A 26,272-nucleotide genomic window follows, 5' to 3' on the forward strand; every position below is an offset into this window, starting at 1 on the left:
GTTGTCTTCATAATTCTCTTGACTTAATTAAAGTTACACAAAAGTCAAAATTAAAAAAACTCAAAAATTATATGAATCACATTATAATTAAGTCAGTGCACTTACTTGGGGCTCCACAGTTGTAATCAGTCACTCACAAGACCAGTGTTAATCAGATATTCATGAGTATGCAGAGGCGTATGTCTAATTACACTCAAACTTTTGTAAAAGGACGTCAATCAGACTTGGCTACCTTGATTTTCCTGTTAGACGTTTGAACATGAAATAAAATCTTAAACACAGATTTTGATCCATACTTCTTTCTATGTAATTTCAAATGTTGTTATTCAATAAACATGGAAAAAAACACAACAATTATCAGTCTTACTTAATGCTTTTAGATCATTTTCATGAAGGTGAGAAATCAACTCAGGATGTAATAATTAAATTAATAACAACCTACCATTCCTTGGGCTGCCACCTTATCGTGGTGGAGGGGTTTGAGTGTCCCAATGATCCTAGGACCTATGCTGTCTGTGGCTTTATGCCCCTGGTAGGGTCACCCAAGGCAGACAGGTCCTAGGTGAGGAACCAGACAAAGTGCAGCCCAAAGACCCCTTATGATGGAGACAAACTTTGGATCTGGCATTCCCTCGCCCTGGCGCGGGTCACCAGGGCCCCACTCTGGAGCCAAACCTGGAGGTGGACCACGATGGCGAGTGCCTGGTGGCCGGGCTTTTACCCATGGAGCCCGGCCGGGCTCAGCCCGAAGAGGAGACGTGGGTCCCCCTTCCAATGGGGTCACCACCTGTCGGAGGGGCCAAAGGGGTCGGGTGCATTGTGTTAAGGGCGGCAGCCGAGGGAGGGGACCCTGGCGGTCTGATCCTCGGCTGTAGAAGCTGGCTCTTGGGATGTAGATAGTCACCTCTCTGGTTGGGAAGGAACTGGAGCTAGTGTGTGAGGCTGAGAGGTTCCGGTTAGAAATAGTCGGCCTCACCTCAACACATGGCTCTGGTTCTGGAACCAGTCTCCTTGAGAAGGGCTGGACGTTTTCCACTCTGGAGTTGCCCACGGTGAGAGGCGCCGGGCAGGAGTGGGCATACTTGTTGCCCCCCATCTTGACGCCTGTACTTTGGGGTTTACTCCGGTGAACGAGAGGGTAACCTCCCTCTCATAACCCCTCCCTTCGGGTGGGGGGACGGGTTCTGACTGTTGTCTGTGCTTACGGGCCAAACAGCAGTTCAGATTACCCACCCTTCTTGGAGTCCTTAGAGGGGGTACTGGAGAGTGCCCCTCCTGGGGACTCCCTTGTTTTACTGGGGGACTTCAACGCTCACGTGGGCAATGACAGTGAGACCTGGAGAGGCGTGGTTGGGAGGAACGGCCCCCCGATCTGAACTCAAGTGGTGTTCTGTTGTTGGACTTCTGTGCTCGTCACGGATTGTCCATCATGAACACCATGTTTGAACATGCTTGAGCATAAGGGTGTCCATATGTGCACTTGGCACCAGGATGCCCTAGGCCGCAGTTCGATGATCGATTTTGTCATCGTTTCATCGGATCTGCGGCCGTATGTCTTGGACACTTGGGTGAAGAGAGGTGCGGAGCTGTCCACTGACCACTACCTGGTGGTGAATTGCCTCCGGTGGTGGGGGAGGAAGCCGGTCAGACCTGGTAGGCCCAAAAGTGTAGTGAGGGTCTGCTGGGAACGTCTGGTGGAGTCCCCTGTGAGACGGAGCTTTAACTCCCATCTCTGGCAGAACTTCGAACATGTTCCGGGGGAAGTGAGGAACATTGAGTCTGAGTGGACCATGTTCCGTACCTCCATTGCCGAAGCAGCTTATCGGAGCTGCGGCTGCAAGGTTGTTGGTGTCAGTCGCGGTGGCAACCCTTGAACCCGTTGGTGGGCACCTTCAGTGAGGGATGCTGTCAAGCTGAAGAAGGAGTCTTATCGGGCCTTTTTGGCCTAGGGGACTCCAGAAGCAGCTGATGGGTAGCGGCATGCGGCTCGGGTGGTCGCTGAGGCAAAAACTCGGGTGTGGGAGGACTTTGGAGAGGCCATGGAGAAAGACTTCCGTATGGCTTTGAGGCGATTCTGGTCCACCATCCGGCGTCTCAGGAGGGGGAAGCAGTGCAGCACCAACACTGTTTATAGTGGGGATGGTGTGCAGCTGACCTCAGCTCGGGACGTTGTGGGCCGGTGGGCAGAATACTTCGAAGACCTCCTCAATCCCACCAACATGCCTTCTGTTGAGGAAGCTGAGCCTGGGGACTCTGGGTTGGGCTCTCCAATCTCTGGGGGCGAGGTCGCCGAGGTGGTCAAAAAGCTCCTCGGTGGCAGGGCCCCAGGGGTGGATGAGATCCGCCCGGAGTTCCTTAAGGCTCTGGATGTTGTAGGGTTGTGTTGGCTCACGCGTCTCTGCAATATCGCATGGACATCGGAGGCAGTTCCCCTGGATTGGCAGACAGGGGTGGTGGTCCCCTGTTCAAAAAGGGGGACCGGAGGGTGTGCTCCAATTATAGAGGGGGGTCACACTCTTAAGCCTCCCTGGTAAGGTCTATTCAGGGGTCCTGGAGAGCAGGGTCCGTCGGATAGTCGAACCTCGGATTCAGGAAGAGCAGTGTGGTTTTTGTTCTGGTCGTGGAACACTGGACCAGTTCTACACCCTCAGCAGGGCCTGGAGGGTGCATGGGAGTTCACCCAACCATTCTACATGTGTTTTGTGGACTTGGAGAAGGCGTTCGACCGTGTCCCTAGGCCCTGTGGGGGGTTCTCCGAGATTATGGGGTAATGGGCCCTTTGATACGGACTGTCAGGTCCCTGTATGACCAGTGTCAGAGTCTGGTACGCATTGCCGGCAGTAAGTCGGGCTCGTTTCCAGTGAGAGTTGGACTCCGCCAAGGCTGCCTTTTGTCACCGATTCTGTTCATTACTTTCATGGACAGAATTTTTAGGCGCAGCCAAGGTGTTGAGGGGATCCGTTTTGGTGGCCTTAGGATCGCATCTCTGCTTTTTGCGGATGATGTGGTCCTGTTGGCTTCATCAGATCGTGATCTGCAGCTCTCGCTGGAGCAGTTCACCGCTGAGTGTGAATCTGGCGGGATGAGGCTCAGTGCCTCCAAATCCGAGGCCATGGTCTTGAGCCGGAAAAGGGTAGAGTGCCTCTTCTGGGTCAGGGGGGTTGCCCTGCCTCAAGTGGAGGAGTTTAAGTATCTGGGGATCTTGTTCACGAATGAGGGAAGAAGGGAGCGGGAGATCGACAGGCGGATTGGGACAGCTGTGAAACGGGCGCTGTACCGGTCCGTCATGGTGAAGAGAGAGCCGAGAAGACCCAGGACACGCTGGAGGGATTACGTCTCTCGGCTATCCTGGGAACGCCTTGGGGTTCCCTCGGAGGAGCTGGAAGAAGTGGCTGGGGAGAGGGTAGTCTGGGCCTCCCTTCTGAAGCTGCTGCCCCCTCGACCCGACCCCGGATAAGCGGCAGAAAATGGATGGATGGCATTTGTGTCAGCACATCTTCTTCCACTCCCACCACCTCCCCTCCCCAGTTACATTACCCCAGTTATTTCTGACTGCCATGGGGGCCAATGTCCAATATTAACTCCATAAATATATACAAATCACTCTCAAAAACCCTCCATTTTAGTTTTTGAAGTTCTTTCATTTTACTATTTTAAATTGAATGTGTGCATACATACTTTGTCAGTACTGTTGCTACATGCATGCTCATTTGGAGGGATTGCTGCAACGTAAACGGCAATGCAAGCGCTACGTCCTGGTCTAGGAGGAATGAATGCTGCAAGTCAATGACTCCATGCAATCTACTGAGTTTGTTTAGGAAGAAATTTTTTAATCATTGAATAATTAATTGAATGTCACCGATTCTGTTCATTACTTTTATGGACAGAATTTCTAGGCGCAGCCGAGGTGTTGAGGGAATCCGTTTTGGTGGCCTTAGGATCGCATCTCTGCTTTTTGCGGATGATGTGGTCCTGTTGGCTTCATCGGAACGTGATCTGCAGCTCTCACTGGAGCGGTTCGCAGCCGAGTGTGAAGCGGCCGGGATGAGGCTCAGTGCCTCCAAATCCGAGGCCATGGTCTTGAGCCGGAAAAGGGTAGAGTGCCTTCTCCGGGTCAGGGGGGTCGTCCTGCCTCAAGTGGAGGAGTTTAAGTATCTGGGGATCTTGTTCACGAATGAGGGAAGAAGGGAGCGGGAGATCGACAGGCGGATTGGGGCAGCGTCTGCCGTGAAGCGGGCGCTGTACCGGTCCGTCGTGGTGAAGAGAGAGCTGAGCCAAAAAGCGAAGCTCTCGATTTACCGGTCGATCTACGTTCCCACCCTCATCTATGGTCATGAGCTTTGGGTCATGACCGAAAGAACGGGATCACGGGTACAAGCGGCCGAAATGGGTTTCCTCCGCAGGGTGGCTGGGCTCTCCCTTAGAGATAGGGTGAGAAGCTCGGTCATCCGGGAGGGACTCAGAGTAGAGCCGCTGCTCCTCCACGTCGAGAGGAGCCAGTTGAGGTGGCTCGGGCATCTGGTAAGGATGCCTCCTGGACGCCTCCCTGGTGAGGTGTTCCGGGCACGTCCCACCAGGAGGAGGCCTCGGGGAAGACCCAGGACACGCTGGAGGGATTACGTCTCTCGGCTGGCCTGGGAACGCCTTGGGATTCCCCCGGAGGAGCTGGAAGAAGTGGCTGGGGAGAGGGAAGTCTGGGCCTCCCTTCTGAAGCTGCTGCCCCCGCGACCCGACCCCGGATAAGCGGAAGAAAATGGATGGATGGATGGATGGATGGATGAATAATTAATTGAGCACACTGCACCATTTGTCAACTATAATCAATTGGAATGTATGGATGACTGAATTGAAATGATTTTTTATAAAGTGCCCTGAGACAACAGTTGGTGTGAAGTGGCACTCTAAATAAACTAAGTAAATTAATTAATTTAATTGAATTGTTTCTCTGTGTTGCCTTCTTAAAAGAATAGAAACTTTCTCAGGTATTACCCTGCCTCTTTCCCAACGACTGCTGGAAAAAAGCTCCCCACCTGCATGGTGGCTACAAACTATGGCTGGATGGAAACCAAAGGGACTTTTGCATATGAAGAAAGCTTTAATAGAAACATATTTTTTATTATCTTGTCTTAAAGACTGGAGACTTAGTCTCCAGTTCTTAAGTCTCTTTAAGTCAACCTTCCAGACCTCTCTCACACACACACGCCTACACACACACACACACACACCCCTGCATGCATGCACGCACACACACAACACATGTAGTCTCTCTCCGAGACTACCTGTAAACAAAATTAAGCCTGATTGAGCAAACATCAGGTTCACAAACTGTTCTACAGATCAGTGAGTGGCTGGAGTATCTGTTCTACACCCAAGAATGAGACGAGAAGAAAAAGAACCTAAAATCAAACTTAAGTGACTTAACAATTTAATATCTAAATTTGCTCTTCATGTTTTTGATTGACTCATTCTGGTCTTACCTGTAGAAACAACTACTCAGCCATATGCTTTCTGACCTGAACCTTCAAAGACACATAAAGACAGTTACAAAGTTGGCCTTCTGTCACCTGAAGAACATTTCCAGAATAAGAAGACTAATGTTCCAGCAAGATCTAGAGAAAGTCATCCATGATGTGTTTATCTTTAGTCGCACTGATTACTGCAACAGTGTCTTGACAGGTCTGACTAAAAAAAATCAATCCTCCAGCTGGAGCTGATCCACAATGCTGCTGCTGGTGTTCTGACTAAAACCAGGAAGTCAGAGCACATCACCCAGTTCTAAAGTCCTTCCACTGAGAGAAACTTCAAAATACTGTTAGTTTATAAATAACTGAGCAGTTTAGCGACACAATACATTATAGATCTGCTGATGTTTTATCAACCTTCCAGACCTCTCAGATCTTCTGGTTCTAGTTCTGCTCTGCATCAGAACCAAACATGGAGAAGCAGCAGTCAGCTTCTAGGCACCACATATCTGGAACAAACTTCCTAAAAACTGCAATACAGCTGAAACACTCAGTTCCTTTAAACCTAGACTAAAACCCAGCTGTTTAGAGTTGCTTTTGAAACATTATAAATGATGCATTAATCAACAATCTGATGTCAGTAAAATTTAATATTTCAGTTGTTGACTGTGTTCTATGACTATTTTTGTGTTTTTATAATGTGAAGAACTTTGAACTGCCTTGCTACATAAAGGTGTTCTACAAATAAAATTTTATGTGATTTGATTATTATTTCTTCTGTATTTACACCAGTGGTTCTCATTGGATTTCTGTCATTCCCCTCTAGGGATTGTTATGTTTTTTCACTCACCCCCAGTGTCTTTACCTCCACCAAATTGAAATTCTACCTCAAATATGATAATAGTACCACTGTCTACATCATTCTATGACCTGATTATCAAAACACTTGTTTTATTGTTTTAAGTCTCAAAATAATTTCCAAGTTCAGTTTATCAACTCAATAACATTCAAGTACTACTCAGTCTGAAAGAGAAAAAGGGCAAATTATTCACTACTGTAATTTTAAGCTTATCACAGCAGAGCTTTTATACTGTAAACACTGGTTACTTTCATAATAAGTTAATGAAGAGCAAAGAGTCTGATGACCTGCGACGAAGGAGGCAGGAGGCGGAAGCGGGTCGTCCTCCACCCCTCAGAGGCCGAAGACTGAGGACCAGTATGGAGCTCAGGAACCAGCAGGTGTGAAGGGAGAGAGCAGAAGGCAGACTGAGAGAGAGAGGGGGTGAAGGAGAGGGCACTATGGAGATAAATCTAATACTAAAGAATAACTAGATGCAAGAAACATAATTAAACTAGAATAACAAAGAACAACTACATACAAGAAGTAAACTAGAATCACTAAGAAGAACTGATCTAAAATAAAGCAGAAACAAGACTGACTGAAGAAAAAAATAAAGTAAGGAACAAAATTCTAAACAAACATCAAAACAACTCAGGATTCCATCAATATATCAAAATATCTAAAATGTCAGATGTTTGACACACTATACTAACTGAATTGTTTTTTGTTTTTTTTTTGAGAAATTTTGATCAGTTCTTATAACTTCTGTTTTGAATCTGGGTGCTTTTAATGAAGGGATGATGTAATGGGTAGAAAGTTCAGAGTCTTATTTCTATCTACACTGAACAGGAAATCCTTTTCTAATGATGTGTCTAAGAAACTCCTCACAGAGCACAGCCATTTGGCAGCCTGCTGCAGCAGTGTGTCGCTAAGCACCAATAGTTAACTTATACTGCCTAGTGTGGGTGTTAATAGCTGTTAGCGACTGAACTTAATGGTTTATTCTCTCAGAGGAGCACTTTATGAGATGTGTACACTGGGAATGAAGAAAACCTCTGGATGGTTTGGTAATGTAGAATGTGCTGTTCAGTGTAGCAGAGCAGAAAACCCATCAAAGCTTCTAATATGTGTTAACACAAATGTTTTACACAAGTAAAATTACTCTTCTAATTTACAACTTGCATTCATCCGTTTCTTTCTACATGTTTACATTTATTTCCTGATCCAGTACATGTTCTACTGTACAAACCAAAAGTTTGGACACACCTACTCATTCAATGAGTTTCCTATATTTTCATGACTATTGACACTATAGATTCACACTGAAGGCATCAAAACTATGAATTAACACATGTGGAAATATGTACTAAACAGTGACATGCGGTGAGGTTCAATGCTGGTGAGGCACTGACTTACGATTATAGACATCATGCATGTTATTGGACGTACGGAAATTTTGCACAGGCATACAACGCTGGGGGACAAAAAGACTCATCTTTTACATGTCATCCATAGCCGCGTTAACTCAGTGAAACTTTGAAATGTCTGTATTAATTTCGTGATATGATCCACAGCAAAGGGAGCCAAAGCCAAGTCTATCCTCGGTATGTCTTTTCTACTCTGTTTAAATAGTGTAGAAATGTAGTCTTTCATATTGACGTCGGAAGAGAGGAGAAAACAAATATATCGCTGTACTTTACTTATTTACTGTATGGCTAGCTCCATGGCTAGCTCACTGTGTCTTACTCTGCAGTTGTGCAGTCACAATGTCTGGGAACATGAGCGCCCCCTGCCATGAGGCAAGAGAACTGCCTGCCTCACCTCAAGTCTGTTCTCTGCCGTTTCTGATCGCTCCTCCGCACACAAAACACGATGCACACACAGTTAAAGACAAAAAAAGCACTGTACATTATAGACATAAGTGCCGCTAGATTATGGAAAATCAGTCCATATATTTAATGTTTTTTAGTCATTTTATTGCCGGCATACAGACAGGACGAACATGCTGTCATATAATGGCAGCCAGTACAGTTAGCGAGAGGTTGATCAATCCCAGGTGAGGCTCAGCTCGCTGCTGCCTCACTGGCTTCGTTTCTGAGCATTTGAATGGGAAAATGCAAAAACCCATAGATTTTGAAGAAAAAATCATCAGAATTGGTTAAGCTAGGTAAAAAATAGGTACTTTATAGCAGTGGTCCCCAACCCCCAGTCTGTGGACCGGTACCGGTCCGTGGACCAATTGGTACCGGGCCGCGCAAGAAATAATTACATATTTCCGTTTTATGTATTATTTGAGTCTGGAGGATTTTTTATTTTGAAAATCCTTTAACCGGATTCTCTCAGTTACTTAAGCGCCAACATTGAGCCCACAAGCAGCAAAATGAGTAAGAAACAGATCAGATGTCTTTGGAAAGTTTCTTTGCAAAGGGAAAAAGGTCCAGAGAAGAGACAAGAGAATGGATTTATCCCGGACCGGTAGGTGAGTCCCACATTACAAGCCGCTCTGCGTAACATGCGGCGGCCGGCTTCTTATGAGGCAATGAAGCTTCAAACTGGTTCGCCATATAGAGACCAAGCAGGCTGTGGATATAAGCAACACTTTGGGTGTCATTGTCTCTCATTACTCCCAGATGGAACCGTCTGGTTGCAGAGAAACAAGCTCATTGCTCCCGTTAGTCGTTATCGTGAGTTAAAATTTTCACGAAAGTAAAATGTTTGTTTTTGCGGCGCATCTGTATCTTATTTTGAAGGGATATGTAAACGTTACCATAGCGACCAGAGTCAGAGAGCGTTTGGGCAGTGGTTGAGAGGAGATGAGTAGAGCTTGTGAGTCTTAAGTCTGGTTTAGATGGCAAGATTTAAGAATTGTCGGCCAATTCCCCAAATCTCTGTGATCACAGAGCTGATAAAAGTAGTTATAGTTAACATTTTTAACTGGATATAAACATAATAATATGTAATAACGACCTTTACATATAATAAATATTTCCACATATCATCTCCGATATCCACCGGTCTCTCAGTTGGGCGATATGTAGATATCCTGTTTGGGATTCCCCTCTGTTCTTACGTCACCGTGCTTTCTGATTGGCTAAATGTCACATTCAACAGGTTGTATTCTTGTTCCCAGTCATGGAAAACCCCACAGGCTGCGATAAAAAGGCCAAGACGACCCAAATTGGACATATTCAGGATTTTAGCGGGAACATAAACATACAGTAGCCTTATCTGACGGTTCAGCCCCCTTCCCGCTCCCCCGGGCCGCAGCAAAATTTTCCAAGTCTTGACCGGTCTGCAGTAAGAAAAAGGTTGGGGACCACTGCCTAATAGTACAAACCACAGGGTGAAAATAGCAATATAAATGATTTTATTATTGTATATTATTTTTCCATGATGACAGGTGAGGCTCTGCCTCACCTGCCTCCCCTGACCGCACGTCACTGGTACTAAACAAAAAAATGTAAAACAACTGAAAATACACCTTATATTTTAGTTTCTTCAAAGTAACAACCTTTTGCTGTGATTACTGCTTTACACGCACTCTGCATTCTCTTGATGAGTTTCAAGAGGTAGTCACCTGAAATGGTTTTCACTTCACAGGTTGTGCCCTGTCAGGTTAATAAGTGGGATTTCTTGCCTTATAAATGGGTTTGGGACCATCAGTTGTGTTGTGCAGAAGTCAGGTGGACACACAGCTGATAGTCCTACTGAATAGAGTGTTAGAATTTGTATTATGACAAGACAAAGCTAAGTAAAGAAGAACGAGTGGCCATCATTACTTTAAGAAATGAAGGTCAGTCAGTCCGAAAAATTGGGAAAACTTTGAAAGTGTCCCCAAGTGCAGTCGCAAAAGCCATTAAGCCCTACAAAGAAACTGGCTCACATGAGGACCGCCCCAGGAAAGGAAGACCAAGTGTCACCTCTGCTGTGGAGGATAAGTTCATTCGAGTCACCAGCCTCAGAAATCGCAGGTTAACAGCAGCTCAGATTAAAGACCAGGTCAATGCCACACAGAGTTCTAGCAGCAGACACATCTCTGCATCAACTGTTTAGAGGAGACTATGAATCAGGCTTTCATGGTAGAATAGCTGCTAGGAAACCACTGCTAAGTACAGGCAACAAGCAGAAGAGACTTGTTTGGGCTAAAGAACACAAGGAATGGACATTAGACCAGTGGAAATCTGTGCTTTGGTCTGATGAGTCCAAATTTGAGATCTTTGGTTCCAACCATCGTGTCTTTGTGCGACGCAGAAAAGGTGAACAGATGGACTCTACATGCCTGGTTCCCACCGTGAAGCATGGAGGAGGAGGTGTGATGGTGACACTGTTGGGGATTTATTCAAAATTGAAGGCATGCTGTACCAGCATGGCTACCACAGCATCTTGCAGCGTCATGCTATTCCATCCGGTTTGCGTTTAGTTGGACCATCATTTATTTTTCAACCGGACAATGACCCCAAACACACCTCTGGGCTGTGTAAAGGCTATTTGACCAAGAAGGAGAGTGATGGGGTGCTGCGTCAGATGACCTGGCCTCCACAGTCACCGGACCTGAACCCAATCGAGATGGTTTGGGGTGAGCTGGACCGCAGAGTGAAGGCAAAAGGGCCAACAAGTGCTAAGCATCTCTGGGAACTCCTTCAAGACTGTTGGAAGACCATTTCAGGTGACGACCTCTTGAAGCTCATCAAGAGAATGCCAAGAGTGTGCGAAGCAGTAATCACAGCAAAAGGTGGCTACTTAGAACCTAGAATATTAGACATATTTTCAGTAGTTTCACACATTTTTGTTAAGTATATAATTCCACATGTGTTAATTCGTAGTTTTGATGCCTTCAGTGTGAATCTACAATTTTCATAGTCATGAAAATGAAGAAAACTCTTTGAATGAAAAGGTGTGTCTAAACTTTTGGTCTATACTGTATGTGTCTATATCTTAGAAAGACCTTTGTAACACTTTAATTATAATTATAAATCATATTCATCAAGATTAATAAGATAATAATTTGTCAGCATCTAAATGTTTGCTAAAAAAAATTCACCCTTCAACACTTTTTCTTCACAGCACTGAGGGAAAGATTGCATCAAGTGACTTGATGCAATCTCCTGGGATTCCTAATAAAACAATTTAACCAACTGAATAATAAAGAGAGCACAAAAATAGTTCAGGTTTTACCTGAACATTGCCCTTGTTGCACTTTGAAAGTTGTTAAAGAACAGTTAGACAGAGAGGGCAACAAAGAAAAGCAGGCATGTAAGCTGGAGTCTCAGCTGGAGGTCTGAGGTGAGTCTGGTATATCTACCAGATATACCATCTGGTATTACATTACCATCTTTATCTGTGAAGCGAACCAGAGAGTCAGGTGATGGCCTGCAGGGATTCCATCCTCGAAGATTTGGAGATCATCAAAAAAGAATAAAATTCTGAAAATACTAGTGGAAACATGAAAGAGCTGCTCTGCAGTTATAAAAAGTTTTATTGCTGTAACTTCTAGGGGGAATATTTATTTTCAAATGAATAAATTACTTTTAAAATTACAATATAGATAAGGAGGACATGATTTTTTACAGTTGTTTTTCTATGGATACTCACCTCATTCCTAACCAGACACAAACATGTTAGTTGAATGAAAGTCATAAATCTGTGAGTGGTGTGAACATTTCCAGGCTTTACTGTGATTGGAGGGCAGTTTCATTAAACCAAGCCCCGGATCAATCTACAACCTGCAGCGGCACCAAGAGAGAAACTGTTAATGCAATACACAGGATAGCTTCTTCTGGTTGAAATATGGAGAGAATGGAGCCCAGATAAAATATTCACGCCAGTCAGCTTTATCCAGATGTTTTCCCCCTTCATTTTAAGAGAGGTTGAATCAAAGATAAACATTTTGTCTTGGGACCTCACATGGTAGCATATGTCAGGGTTATGCTAGTTGCTCTCACTGTGCAGGAGAGTTCAGCGAAGGATAAAGACTACTTGAAATTACATTCTAGTACTGAAATATCTGGGATGCCTCAGCACATATCTGGGAAGTCACCCTTGGAAAGGTTGAATGTTTTTCACCTGGAACTGTGCAGCTACGTTCCTCACTAAGAATCAAAACAAAATTGTTAGAAGTATAAAAAGTACTTTTGCTTGATGGGTTGGTATTGATATGAATAATAATTATGCTACCAAATCTGAAAACAGCCTTTTCTTTTTATGGTAATTGTGTCTGCCTACTAGACAGCTTACAGGAGTTTCCTCTTGTCATGACATCAGGTTGTCATTACCACACCAGAAAACCGTTTTATGAAACTTTGCATCAAACTTTGTTGTTAACATTTTCAGGGAGAGATAGTTCCAAGACAATAGAAACCATGTAAGGAGAAGAACCTAAAAATGCATTGAGTTCTAAACTAGCAGAATAAAGTCATCAATTTTAAAGGGAATTCTGACAGGAATCCCATCATCTGCATAAGAAACTTATTAATCACAGCACTGCAGTTTTTAAAGATCTCAGTAACATCATTGGCAGGATAAAAATCATTTTAGCTTCATCTAGTGTTAGATACCAGGAGCAAGAACAGACAAAGGAAGATTGTAGATTTTTTTATTTTATATAAAGAGTTTTTTCATGAGGACCCACAACAAGCACACTTGTTTGCTGTACAACCACCCATCACCATGGTGCTTCTGGGAAAAAATGACATTCCTCCACAAAATTATTGTTTCTTCTGATCTTAGCAAAATTATCTTATACAGCTTCTGCAAAGCTAAAGTAAATTTGAAAAGGGGGAAACTAACATCCATAGGAATCATTCCTTAGTTATTTTTTAGCTGCTACATAAATCGGTGCCATCTAACCAATGATGAAATACACTCTGAAAAACTGTATTAGAAATTTCTTGTATGTGATTGTTGACATGCAATACATTTTAATCATCTAATCAAAACTTTGAGACCATTTACAAACCTAATGCAGGGACTATGAGTCCAAGTCTCTTTCAAAAACCACTCATGATAACTACAACTGTACTGCGTTGTCATTTCTCAACATATTTTCTTGACGTATATCTCCAGCCTTCTTTCCCTCTTGAGTTGCATGTTTACAGCCTGTTTATGGCTGTTTATTGAGCTGACAGGTAACTGATCCATTTTGCTATACTGACGAAATAGCAAAATGTTTGTGGCCAACAATCTGTATTGTAATTTACTCACTAGGAATGTTGCATTTCACCCATCTTATTTTCACTGGCCGTGGCCTGTTGCTATGGTAATTAGGCAGCAAACAGGTTTGTTTTCCATACAACTTGGGCAATTAATAACTAGGAAATCCTTACATGCTGATTATGTGATGTAAAAAAAATAACATCTGTCAGTACAAGAATGAGATCGCTGCACCAAACAGACCGTCACATTCCAGATTATTGTACTAAATACCAAAAAAAAATGGGCACTTTGTTTACTCTAAGATTGACCCACATTACAAAAAATACCGAAATGCAATAGTTTAACCACAATTATGTGTCATATGCATGTCAAGCATGTATCCCAAAGACTTTACAGGGAGTTCAAAACTGTCTTTTAATTAACTTTGGCAGAGAGAGGATGATTGCCCTGCAGTGGCGCAAAAAGTGGGTTATGCAGGGTATGCAACGCATAGGGACGCAGCACCAGAGGGGGCGCCAAAACCCTGTCTGGAGGGGGCGGCGCGCCGATGTTTTCCCATACACTTCAGCCTTACGCTCCTTCACCTCGCGCACATTAAGGGTAAAACTAGCGAGTTTTACCCTTCACGTGTCGTCACCTCAGAGGGGATCTATGTTTTCACATCCACCTGAATAATGTGTAGTTGCGTCACTGTTGCCCTGTCAAGGGGGTAAATGCTCTACTTTTAATAGATTTGTGGATATGAAAGATAACATTCTGGGTTGATGTTTTCTAGACCTAACAGTTTAACTAGAGGACAGGAATGGGAATTTTAAGAAGTCAGAGGATGTTTGGTAATGTTGCGGATCACAGCCTGGTATTGTTGATGTTTAAGTTGTTGTTTTTTCATCAATTTTTTTCCTGAACAATAATTGTTATAAAATTTATATTTACAAATACAAACACTACTGGGAGTCTAAGATAACATTTTAATAGATTTTAATTTTAAATATTAACTATGGGATATTAAATGTCTACACAAGGCACAAAAAACTATTACAGTCACCCTGATCAAAAACATACCTTTGATTTTGCTTAGATTTTTTTATCAATGTTTGAGAAATCCTTCAACCTCAAATGGAAACCATTTGGATTTGTAAAACACCTTGAATGCAATTGCCACAGAGGGCACCTTGCATGTGTATCTCCATCTCAGAGCTGCAGTCTCCAAGTTAACCTTCCACATTACAGAAAACCCCTCCACACACACGCATGCACACACACACACACACACACACACACACACACACGCACACACACCTATTCACACACATTGCCCCACTCAGCTCCTTCAAACTAGCAGCAATTAGCAAAAACTGTGCATCTACTGATACATAGATCTTTTAGATCAGATATCAGGTATAGTTCTGGATAGTGTTAAGGTCTTTATAGTGGGGGACTTCACCCCACTATCTTTACATCTAATGTGAAAAAATCTCCGATATATTTATTTACATCTTGCATATTAACATTGAATGTCAGTATGTGAGATATATGGAACAAACTGTAAAATCTAAACTAGACTAAAACCACACAGGGTTAAAGTTGCTTTTGGGTTATTATAACTGAAACACTGAATAACATTGTGATGTGTCATGATGGCACTTGGCACAATGCTGTGTTTACAGGTTTTCTCAATTGTTGACTGTGAAGTGTGATCTGTGACTTTGGATTTTTATGATTAAATCACTTGAAATTCCCTTGCTTCTGACATTTGCTATACACATAAACTTGATTGATTAATTGATTAATTCATTGATTAAATAAAGCCTTTGAAAGACATTATTCATGAATAAAATGTATTTTAGTAAAAACAAAATAATTGGCATCTTGTCTTTAGTATGCGAGGTGGCATTGGAGGTGGCATTGGAAATATTTGTATAATCTGATGTCTGGACCATGTTGATTCAGAGTAGGACAACATTTTTAAAACTGTTGATTAAAATGATTAAAAAATAAAGCATATGCACTTTGAAAATTGCATAAGGACCAAAGACAAAGTAGTGTCTGTTTTCATCATTACTCACTTGATGAGCAATGATGATTTTTATTGAAAATACTCAAAATGATCATTCTTGTTTTCTTTCACAGATATATACTATTAAATCAAACTGTAATAATAACTGTAGTGATTTCTTGTTAAATCATATAGGAGGGTTACGGAAGGCAGAATTTTGGTTGTATTCTCCATCGAGCCACGATGAATTGGATGAAGATGACCATTGTTGGTCTAAATTCCCCTTAAGACTGTGTTGAGTTATTCCTATTTTTAGTTTATTATTTATGTTCAATTATCATGACAGGATAAAAAACTGTAATTCAGTTGCACTGCTTGCTTGTATACTGTAAGTATGTAGGAGTATAAGAAGGTATTTCGTCTGTCTGAAAAGAAAATAGCTGAGGTTATTTCTGCCTCACACTGTCAGAACATTGCTGAGCCTGGAAGATTAACTGTTTCAGTGTTATGTGTTCTTTAGTTTAATAAAATAGGCTTCACCAAAGTTATAAATGAAAGAGTTAACATAAACCATGACATTGTTTTAAGTTATTCTTCATCAAAAATGTGAACTTTTCTCTTCTAGATACAAATAATCCTAATAAAGAGGGGTTTCAACTATTTCTAATCAACATATCATTTGAAACTATTCAAAAACTGGATTTAAGATTAATAATAATAATAATAATAATAATAATAATAATAATAATACTTTATGTTAATAATAAAATGCTTGAACATCAACCTCAGCACTTGTCTTACAGTGTAATGAGAATTTCTCCACTTCAATTTTCCCATGCAGATTAACATCTGGAACATCCTTTAACATGGAATAACAAACCAGTAAATCACAAAGATAACACAAATTTACAGGATAGATTTCAAAATATTTAGTCATTGCAAGAGACGTTGAATTTTTTTGTTTTTTGAAAATCGTTCAGTCAATGTTCAGATGACTAAGCAGTAATAGCCAACGTCCTAAAATTTCCATATAGACACCTTAAGAAATTTAGATAAAGCCTCAGAGGTTTTCCCCAGCAAAAGTTCTGAAGGACGAACTGTCCTTCTCCCTGCTCTGCCACATTCCCTTCCTTCATTCCAATTTGGCATTATATTTGATCTTATTTCAAATGTTAACTTTATGTTCTCTCCTACCAACATATAGAGGTGTGAATGCATCATTGCATTTTACCAGTGAAACACTTAGGCCTTTATATCAGGCTTCTATTAAGATGTTACTCTCCTAAAGAAGGTATTACTACCATTAACTTCTTAGTTTTCTCTAATATTTGTAGAACTCCTATGTCAGTGCTTGTGGTGTTTTTTTGTGTGTATATCAGCTCTGTCTTCTCAAACTCCAGTTGGTCGAGGTAGATGGCCTCTTGCGCTCAGCCAGGTTCTGCTGGAGGTGTCTTCCTGTCAATGGAGAGTTTTTCTCTTGCTATGTGCATTGTGCTGCAAGTCAGTGACTTGATGCAATCTCCTGGGATTCCTAATAAAACAATTTAACCAACTGAATAATAAAGAGAGCAGAACTGTGTTGCTTGATAACTAGGGTCAACTGAAATGCATGTATGATTAGGATAAAATTATTAGTTTTTGTTAAAAGAATAATAATAAAACAAGTCCATGCCAAAGCATATATATATATATATATATATATATATATATATATATATATATATATATATATATATATATATATATATATATATATATATATATATATATATTTGGAATCAGTGGTATATAAATAAACTGAATTGAATTGAATGACATAAAAAATGGATTCAACAATCTCACTTCCTATCAATGAAGGGGACATTCACTGGGACATGAAAAAGTAATATTACAATGCTTTATATCATCAATTACTTTTCTTGTTTATTCAGATTATAAAGTATCACTACTGTTACCCAAGTAAAAGTACTCTTTTCACTGTGTCTACCCTCAGTGAACAAAGAACAATGATGTTTTAACCAAAGATCCATGAGAGGTAGACATACCTACCATTAATGTCAAAGTGAGACTTACTGTTTCTGCTGAAGCTTCAATGTTCTGATGTTGAGCCCTTTGTAACACTTTGTAGCTCAAAATACACAAACACTACATATTGTTTGCTATATTGCTACTACTTTAAAAAAATTTCTCATAAAAATTTTAAGTTTAACTTTTTATTCTTTTATTTTTGGTTTTTATTTACCAGAATTTCCACATAGCATTTCTTTCCCCAGAAAATAACTGAAACGTCACAAATATAATTCCTAAATATAATTTGTCTCTCAATGAATGAATTGGACTTTTCATTTCAGATATGGGAGAAACACAACATGAAAAATGTACATTCTATATTACTTGAGAAAAAAAAAAGTGCCCAATATCACCAATGACGAAATTTCAGTATCACTTTATTTGAATGGGGGGTGAATAAGACTGACATGACACTGTCATAAACACCTGTCATGAATATGAATAAGCCTTCATGAATATCTATGACTGTAATAACAGGTGAATTTATTGGCTTATAAGGCTTATATCCTTATAAGACAGCATTAACAAGTCATGAACATTTCCAGTTACCTCAAGTAAAGTGGACCACACTTACTTGAGTTAACTGGAAATGTTCATGACTGTCATTAAAGCGATAGAGTAATTACACTCAATAACATCTTTATTACTGGTTTACTGTGATGCACTTTAACAGCGGAGGATAATGTCACAATTATAATGGTCTCATGACAGCAAAAGGCATGTGTAGCAACAAGTGACTTAATGCTGTCTTACAAGGATAACATTTTAAAATTCACCTGTTATTGCGTTCATGACAAGTTATAATATCTTGCTTAATGTCAAGTTGTCATGACAACGACGTTGTCTTGGGTAATGTCACGCTGTCATAACAAAGACATTTTTGTCTAGATTAATGTCAAGTTGTTATAACAAAGACATTTTCAATAATGCCAACTTTGTATTAAAAGTGTCATGATTTACCGAATGATGCTTTATGACAGCAGTCATAAATATTCATGAAGACTTATTGATGTTCATGATAGGTGTTGTCATGTTTATGACAGTGTTAAGTCAGTCTTATTTACCCCCCTTCAAATAAAGTGTTACCGAAATTTCATATATTTCATATATTTCATATATGTAACCTTTGACTTTACCTTTTAGTCAGCCCATGTAGTTTATACATGTGTCTAGGGCACTCATCTAACACTGGCTAACAAATATATTTTACTCTCTTTCCCAGATTACAAGTGTCCAAGCCTCAAGGTCAGACATTGTAAAGACAGGACACCCCAAGTCCATGCCAAAGCATATATGGACAGAAAATGGGAAGGAAATGTCCATCAGCAGGCTCTTGTCACAGACTCTACATGGCAACAAGAACAGTACTGCGTTGGACCTTCACTATAATACCCCTGAGCCCTACTCAGATCAAGACCTATGGGATTGGCTGAGAAACTCCACAGACCTGCAGGACTCGAGGCCTCGAGCTAAACGGCGGCCCATGGTTAAGACAGGAAAGTTCAAGAAGATGTTTGGCTGGGGGGATTTCCATTCCAACATAAAGACAGTGAAACTCAACCTTCTTATTACTGGGAAAATTGTGGATCATGGCAATGGTACCTTCAGTGTGTACTTCCGCCACAACTCAACTGGCCAGGGTAACGTATCGGTCAGCTTGGTCCCTCCAACAAAGATAGTGGAGTTTGATGTGGCAGCACAGCAGTCGGTCATTGATGCAAAGGACTCTAAGTCTTTCAACTGCCGAATAGAATACGAGAAGGTGGAAAAGGGTGCAAAGAATACGCTCTGCAATTTCGATCCATCTAAGACCTGCTACCAGGAGCAAACCCAGAGCCATGTTTCCTGGCTCTGCTCCAAACCTTTCAAAGTTATCTGCATCTTCATTTCCTTCTACAGCACTGACTACAAACTGGTGCAGAAGGTGTGCCCAGATTACAACTACCACAGTGACACTCCTTACTTCCCCTCTGGCTGACATTCTCAAATGCAACACAGGCAATTCAATAGATGATTGGAACAAAAACTGGGGACTCTTCCCATTCCAGAGAAATCTGTATGTTCGCCATAACGCCCCTCAATATGTCTGCACCATTTAGTATAATTTTGTTTTTCTTCATTTATTATTAAAATTGTTTAGAAGGAGCATATCATTTGAAAATGTCAAACCTAGATATGTAGAACTGTAATATGCTTAAAATGTACCTGGAAAAACTGTGTGAAAACTGATTGTTTGCTGTTAGAATTTCCCCTTTGAATTATGTTATGTATCTCCCCAGCCTGGGTTATAGTGGAGAAGCTTATTGGTCCAGTTGGGGCTGTAATTGTCACTGTTAAACTTTATCCTACTTGTTCACTATGTTTATTTATTAACCCCAGATCATCATATTTTCATATTGTTTTTTTTTTTTTCACTTTTCAGTCACAATGGATTAACTCTCTGGCCAGCAGCATCTGAAATTATTGCCTCTGCAGTGCACTTTTAAGCTCCTCTTTGTTCTTACATAACTGGAAAGCAAATTTAATTAAGTCATTCTGAAACAATAAAGGATACTCTACAGTTGATATAACAGAAGCTGCAAAACAGTTGATGGCAAATTAAATGTGAGTTTGGTGATTTTAGAAATGTAAGATGCTCTTTCCTGCCATCAGGGTGAACTGGGACTGAGTGAACCCCTTCACTCGAGTCCAGTTGAATTGTATACTACTAATGTCAATCCTCAGTTGTCCTCAGTATGCTTTTGAGTGAAGCCAGGATGTTGTGTTTGGTGGATGACTGGCTGACTTACTGAATGTTGTCATTGACTGACTGAATGATCATTCATGAAAGGGATGGATGGTGGGTGGAGCTTCCTCAGTCTGAATTAGTATATCAACTGTAATGTACTAAAATCTATATCTTAGAGTCTAATTTGTATGAATGATTTGTACTGTACATAGTTTATCCAAATTCTGCTGCTTCTGTACACGTCCCCACATGAGCTGTGTGTTTACCCCTTCCTGCTCTTGTTCACCCCATTATAATGCTTGTTCTTGATTCCTCTATCAGATACAATGATGTTGATGCCCTAGATGTGAGTTTCATGAAAACAACAATTCTGTACACAAGTTGTAAAACTGACTAAATATAATAAAACTATTCTCAGAATTATTTTCTTTCTTGGGGTGGGGGATGAATAAAAACATGGTACGTTTCTATGAATTGGATGTTCGTGTAGATTAATTTTTTTTGTAAGTTACAGTTGCCATAATAACAACATTTAAACTTAAAAATCTGTTAATGTTCAGGGGTCTTACCTATAAAGGACTGCACCGGATTCACACTTTTGTATGCCTTTTGTATACATACAAAAGGCATACATTTTTGCCTTTTGTATGCCCAAAAGGCAAAAATGTTGTACACCAAAAATAAAATAAAGTAAAAATCTGATTTTAAAAACCATGTGCATGCACACAGGTCTTTATATATCATAGCTGTATCTAAATGTTTGTGCACAAGGTCTTGTCTCAGGTAAGGCCCTTTATACACAGAAATTCAACCATCCATCTAACATGCTTATACCTAACCCGGGGGTGCCCAAACTTTTTGAGAGCAAGATCTACTTTTTCTCTCACCAGCCGCCTGAGATCTACCTCATGACACAAAGACATAAAAATTGCAAATTAAACTCTATTGACTTATTTTATATGCGAATATACATCAGTTATAGCAGAAATAATAAAGTGACAGAAAACCTAATCTAGTTTCTTCCTCAGTGAGATTCTGACACTGGGAGCAGCTTACTGGTTTCTCAGTCAGAAGCTGGTTGCAAACCTGACACCAGCAGGTGTCAGTCAGTCATGGTGGATCTGAAATTTGGTTTGATGACTGAAATATGAGAAACTACAGACTGATAGGAGGAACCAAAGAGCCCAGTAAAGGTAAAGGCAAATCTTCTGAAGTCGGGATATAATTAATTTAATTTCACATAATTATCGCGGTAGAATTTGTTAAAACTTAATGAAATATATTTGTCCTATTTGATGTTTTTTTGTGACGTAAACTCACAAACGAACGAGGTAATTAGTCCAAGTTTGTAGTTTATTGAACGTTCAGAAACTACAGCAGGTGTAATGAGCCACAGCAAAGGTAAAAAAAAAAAAGGTTAAACAACCCGAACAAACAATCAACTGAAAACATCTCCTACCTTTTTACTCTCGGTCTCTTTGTCGTTTAAGCACACCCGTTGCCGTGGCAACCGCCTGCACCCCGCAAGCCGAGCAAAGATTATATATATATAAAAAAACACAACATTCAGTCCGTTACGATATCAAGTTTCCAGGCTTGATATTTATTTCTCGATTATTAATAAGCCTCATGAACACAGCGGTGGTTGAGTAGCTAATTTAAACTCCTGCTCTGTTCGTCAGTCGGTCTTTGAGTCGCTTTTTTGGTTTTTGTTTTGTTTTTTTGTTAATGGAACCAAAACGCACAGAATTGCGCAACACCTTGTTGAAACAATAATTACTGAGATTATGAATTTTAACATGTTTCGTTGACTTTTTATAGTTATTCTTTTTTAATGAAGCTACAAATGTTTAGGATTTTAGTGAATATTTTTGATAAGCCTATCAGAGGAGGAAGTGCAGGACTCAGCGTCCTGACGGCGCGGCGTTCAGTTTGTCACCTGCTGCCGAGATCGACTCAAAACCTTTCGACGTATTGAGCACCCCTGACCTAACCCAATCTCTAGTGAGAGGCAACATCACCCTGGACAGGTCTTCTAGTACAGTGGTCCCCAACCTTTTTCTTACTGCGGACCGGTCAAGACTTGGACAATTTTGCTGCGGCCCGGGGGAGCGGGAAGGGGGCTGAACCGTCAGATAAGGCTACTGCATGTTGGTGTTCCCGCTAAATCCTGAATATGCCCAATTTGGGTTGTCTTGGCCCTTTTATCGCAGCCTGTGGGGTTTTCCATGACTGGGAACGAGAATACAACTTGTTGAATGTGACAGGTAGCCAATCAGAAAGCGCGGTGACGTAAGAACAGAGGGGAATCCCAAACAGCATATCTACATATCGCGCAACTGAGAGACCGGTGGATATCGGAGATGATATGTGGAAATATTTATTATATGTAAAAGTCGTTATTACAGGGCTGCACAGTGGCGCAGTTGGTAGAGCTGTTGCCTTGTAGCAAGAAGGTTCTGGGTTCAATTCCCGGCCTGGGGTCTTTCTGCATGGAGTTTGCATGTTCTCCCTGTGCATGGTGGGTTTTCTCCGGGTACTCCGGTTTCCTCCCACAATCCAAAAACGTGATTGTCAGGTTAATTGGTCTCTCTAAATTGCCCCTAGGTGTGAGTGTGTGTGTGCATGGTTGTGTGTCCTGTGTGTCTCTGTGTTGCCCTGCGAAAGACTGGCAACCTGTCCAGGGTGACCCCGCCTCTCGCCCTGAACGTTAGCTGGAGATAGGCACCAGCAACCCCACCGACCCCACTGAGGGACAAGGGTGAAAGAAAATGGATGGATGGATGGTCATTATTACATATTATTATGTTTATGTCCAGTTAAAAATGTTAACTATGAAAAAACACAGTCACCTCCAAATCATAGTGCAGCAAATAGAGCGGCTGCTCCCGTCGTCTTTTATCCACCGCCTTTTCTTTTTGTTACGTCTTTTATCTCTAAAATGACTCCACAAACTATCACTATTGCTTCTACATCGTCATCCGTGTTTGGTTATTCTAAATTCCCGTATGCTATGTTGGGAGTTTTGTGGAATATCCTCTGGAATCGGGATGTTCATGACTGGAATCGGTTCCTGTTGCTCCTACCATGTGGCTGGAGACACGGACCAATCAAACCTGTTGTTCTTTTATCAGCTCTGTGGTCACAGAGATTTGGGGAATTGGCCGACAATTCTTAAATCTTTCCGTCTAAACCAGACTTAAGACTCACAAGCTCTACTCATCTCTCAACCACTGCCCAAACGCTCTCTGACTGTGGTCGCTATGGTAACGTTTACATATCCCTTCAAAATAAGATCCAGATGCGCCGCAAAAACAAACATTTTACTTGTGTGAAAATTTTAACTCACGATAACGACTAACGGGAGCAATGAGCTTGTTTCTCTGCAACCAGACGGTTCCATCTGGGAGTGATGAGAGACAATGACACCCGAAGTGTTGCTTATATCCACAGCTTGCTTGGTCTCTACGTGGCGAGGAAGTTTGAAGCTTCATTGCCTTCATTCTCGCCCATAATGGGGTAAATGTAGCGAGTTTTACCTTTCACGTATCATTCAGTATAAAATAGATGATAGATGAAGAATAGATGATTCTTTCCATATTCTGTGCTGTTGGTTGAATTTTGGAGATAAATGTAGGTTTGTACACATATCCACTGTAAGATACAAGATGACTTTGATACTTTGTTATTAGGAGGTAGTTGTATATTTAGTAATAAACAAAGAACTAGTTACAAGTATCTTTTGTTTATTTTCATGAGCCGTGTACACTTATTTTGCACTAAATAAGTACATTATAAAATTACAAAACGCTTTTTCTGGGTGTAGTTGATTTATGTTGTAGACTAGTTACGGACAACTCATGATGAGCACTGAAGTCAACAACAGAACGCCACTCAGGTTCAGATCAGTGAGGCTGTTCCTCCAAACCACACCTCTCCAGGCCTCACTGCTCACAAGAGCGTTGAAGTCTCCCAGCCGAACAAAACAGTCCTCAAGAGGGGCATTCTGTAGATACCCCCTCCAAAGATCTGTCCTCTGCTTGTCTCAAAAGCACAAGTGACAGTCAAAACCTGTCCTCCTATACATAGTCAGAGGGGTGAACCCCAATGCATGAGCACCAAGGTGGGGGGTATGTCCACTCCTGCTTAGTGCCTTTCACCAGGGGCAGCTCCAGAGTGAAAGAGCGCTTGTCCCCTCTGAAGGGAACTAGTTCCAGAGCCATAGACGTCCATTCAGGTGAATTCAATTTCTTGCTGAAACATCTCAACCTGACACACTAGCTCAGGCTTCTTCCCTACCATCCATCCATCCATCCATCCATCCATCCATCCATCCATCCATCCATCCATCCATCCATCCATCCATCCATCCATCCATCCATCCATCCATCCATCCATCCATCCATCCATCCATCCATCCATCCATTTTCTTTGCATCCTTGTCCCTAGTGGGGTCGGGAGGGTTGCTGGTGCCTATCTCCAGCTAACGTTCCGGGCGAGAGGCGGGGTCAATCTGGACAGGTCGGCAGTCTGTCGCAGGGCAACACAGAGACACACAGGACAAACAACCATGGACACACACACTCACACATAGGGGCAATTTGGAGAGGCCAATTAACCTGACAGTCATGTTTTTGGACTGTGGGAGGAAACCCGGAGTATCCGGAGAAAACCCACGCATGCACAGGGGGCCATGCAAACTCCATGCAGAAAGACCGGGGCCGGGAATCGAACCCAGAGCCTTCTTGCTGCAAGACAGCAGCTCTACCAGCTGCGCCACTGTGCAGCCCCTTCTTCCCTACCAAAGAAGTGAAATTCCATATCCCAAGAGCCAGCTTCTGTAGCCGAGGGTCAGATTGCCAAGGTCCCCGCCTTTGGCCATCACCCATCACACATTACACCCAACCCCTTTGCCCCCTCCCTTTGATGGTCAGCCCATGGGAAGGGGGACCCATATCTTCTCTTTGGGTTGTGAAAGAGGAGATGTCTTTCACAGCCCAAAGGCCCGGCCACCAACAGTATCTAAGGGGTCTTTGGGCTGCAATTTGTCTGATCCCTCACCTAAGTCCTGTTTGCTTTGGGTAACCCTACTAAAAGCATGAAGCCCCTAACAGGATAGCTAGTAGGATGATTGGGATACTCAAATCCCTCCACCATGGCTAGATGGCAGCTCATGGAAGGGGCAAATGGTACATTGATCAATATATTTGCCTGATGATTTTGATGACATTTGACAAAATTTTGTGTTTATTGCTGTTTCATGTTTTTATGGTGTAAAACACTTTACACAATCTTATTTATGAAATGTGCTATACAAATAAACTTGACTTGAATGTTAATTGTACCTGTTTATCTTGTAAAATGCTTAAGATGAAATCCATTGTGAATTGGCACTTTAAAAATAAACAGAACTGAAAACTGAATTAAGATTAGTTCAATAAAATATGTTAATTTCTTACTTAGAAAAAATAAATCATTAAAGAAGTGCTTTAACCATAATAAGTCATTCTTTGCATATTGTATTTAACATGTTTTTATAAACAATATGCGTAATGAGTGTGTACCACCTTTCACCAAAATGATAGTCATGCATGACTATAATTATTTTAGGAGCATGCACTGATCAAGCGTCATGTGTGATCAAACAGATTCTAATAATTGCCATAAAGCTGGACAGAGAGAAATAACTGTCCCTGGGGGATGTTAAGATTGAACTGTGATACTGGTTGTGTCTGTTCCAAGACCCAGTGGCACCTGCCTTCAAATCATCCAACTCTGCTTTTGGAATCAGTATTCAGCTTTAATGTATTAGTGTCTGGAGTAGAGAAATCTGCTGCTCACAACATATCAGTAATTAAAACGACGACCAGGTTGGTGTGTTTATTGCAGGCCCTAGGGGTGCATTAATAGATGTCCTCATTAAAGACCTACTGCCAAAAGTTGGTCCTTAATGATTACCAAGTCAGTAGAGGTTGTGTTTATATTCAGAAAAGAACCAAATGCTTAACTCAATGATTCTTGCT

General features: G+C 41.5%; 1 protein-coding gene across 1 annotated transcript in view; it reads left to right on the plus strand.

The window, feature by feature from the left end:
- nxph1 (neurexophilin 1) overlaps window positions 1–20,669 on the plus strand; it is a 48,360-nt gene extending 27,691 nt beyond the window's left edge. The window contains exon 2 of the mRNA XM_008421221.3: window positions 18,744–20,669. Within this exon, the coding sequence (XP_008419443.1) occupies window positions 18,744–19,499 (756 nt within the window). The 3' untranslated portion in view covers window positions 19,500–20,669. The remainder of the gene's footprint in view (window positions 1–18,743) is intronic.
- Window positions 20,670–26,272: the final 5,603 nt, after the last annotated feature.

The sequence above is a fragment of the Poecilia reticulata genome, chromosome 11 (assembly GCF_904066995.2).
Source record: "Poecilia reticulata chromosome 11, P_reticulata-male-v2, whole genome shotgun sequence".
Classification (NCBI taxonomy): Eukaryota; Metazoa; Chordata; class Actinopteri; order Cyprinodontiformes; family Poeciliidae; genus Poecilia; species Poecilia reticulata.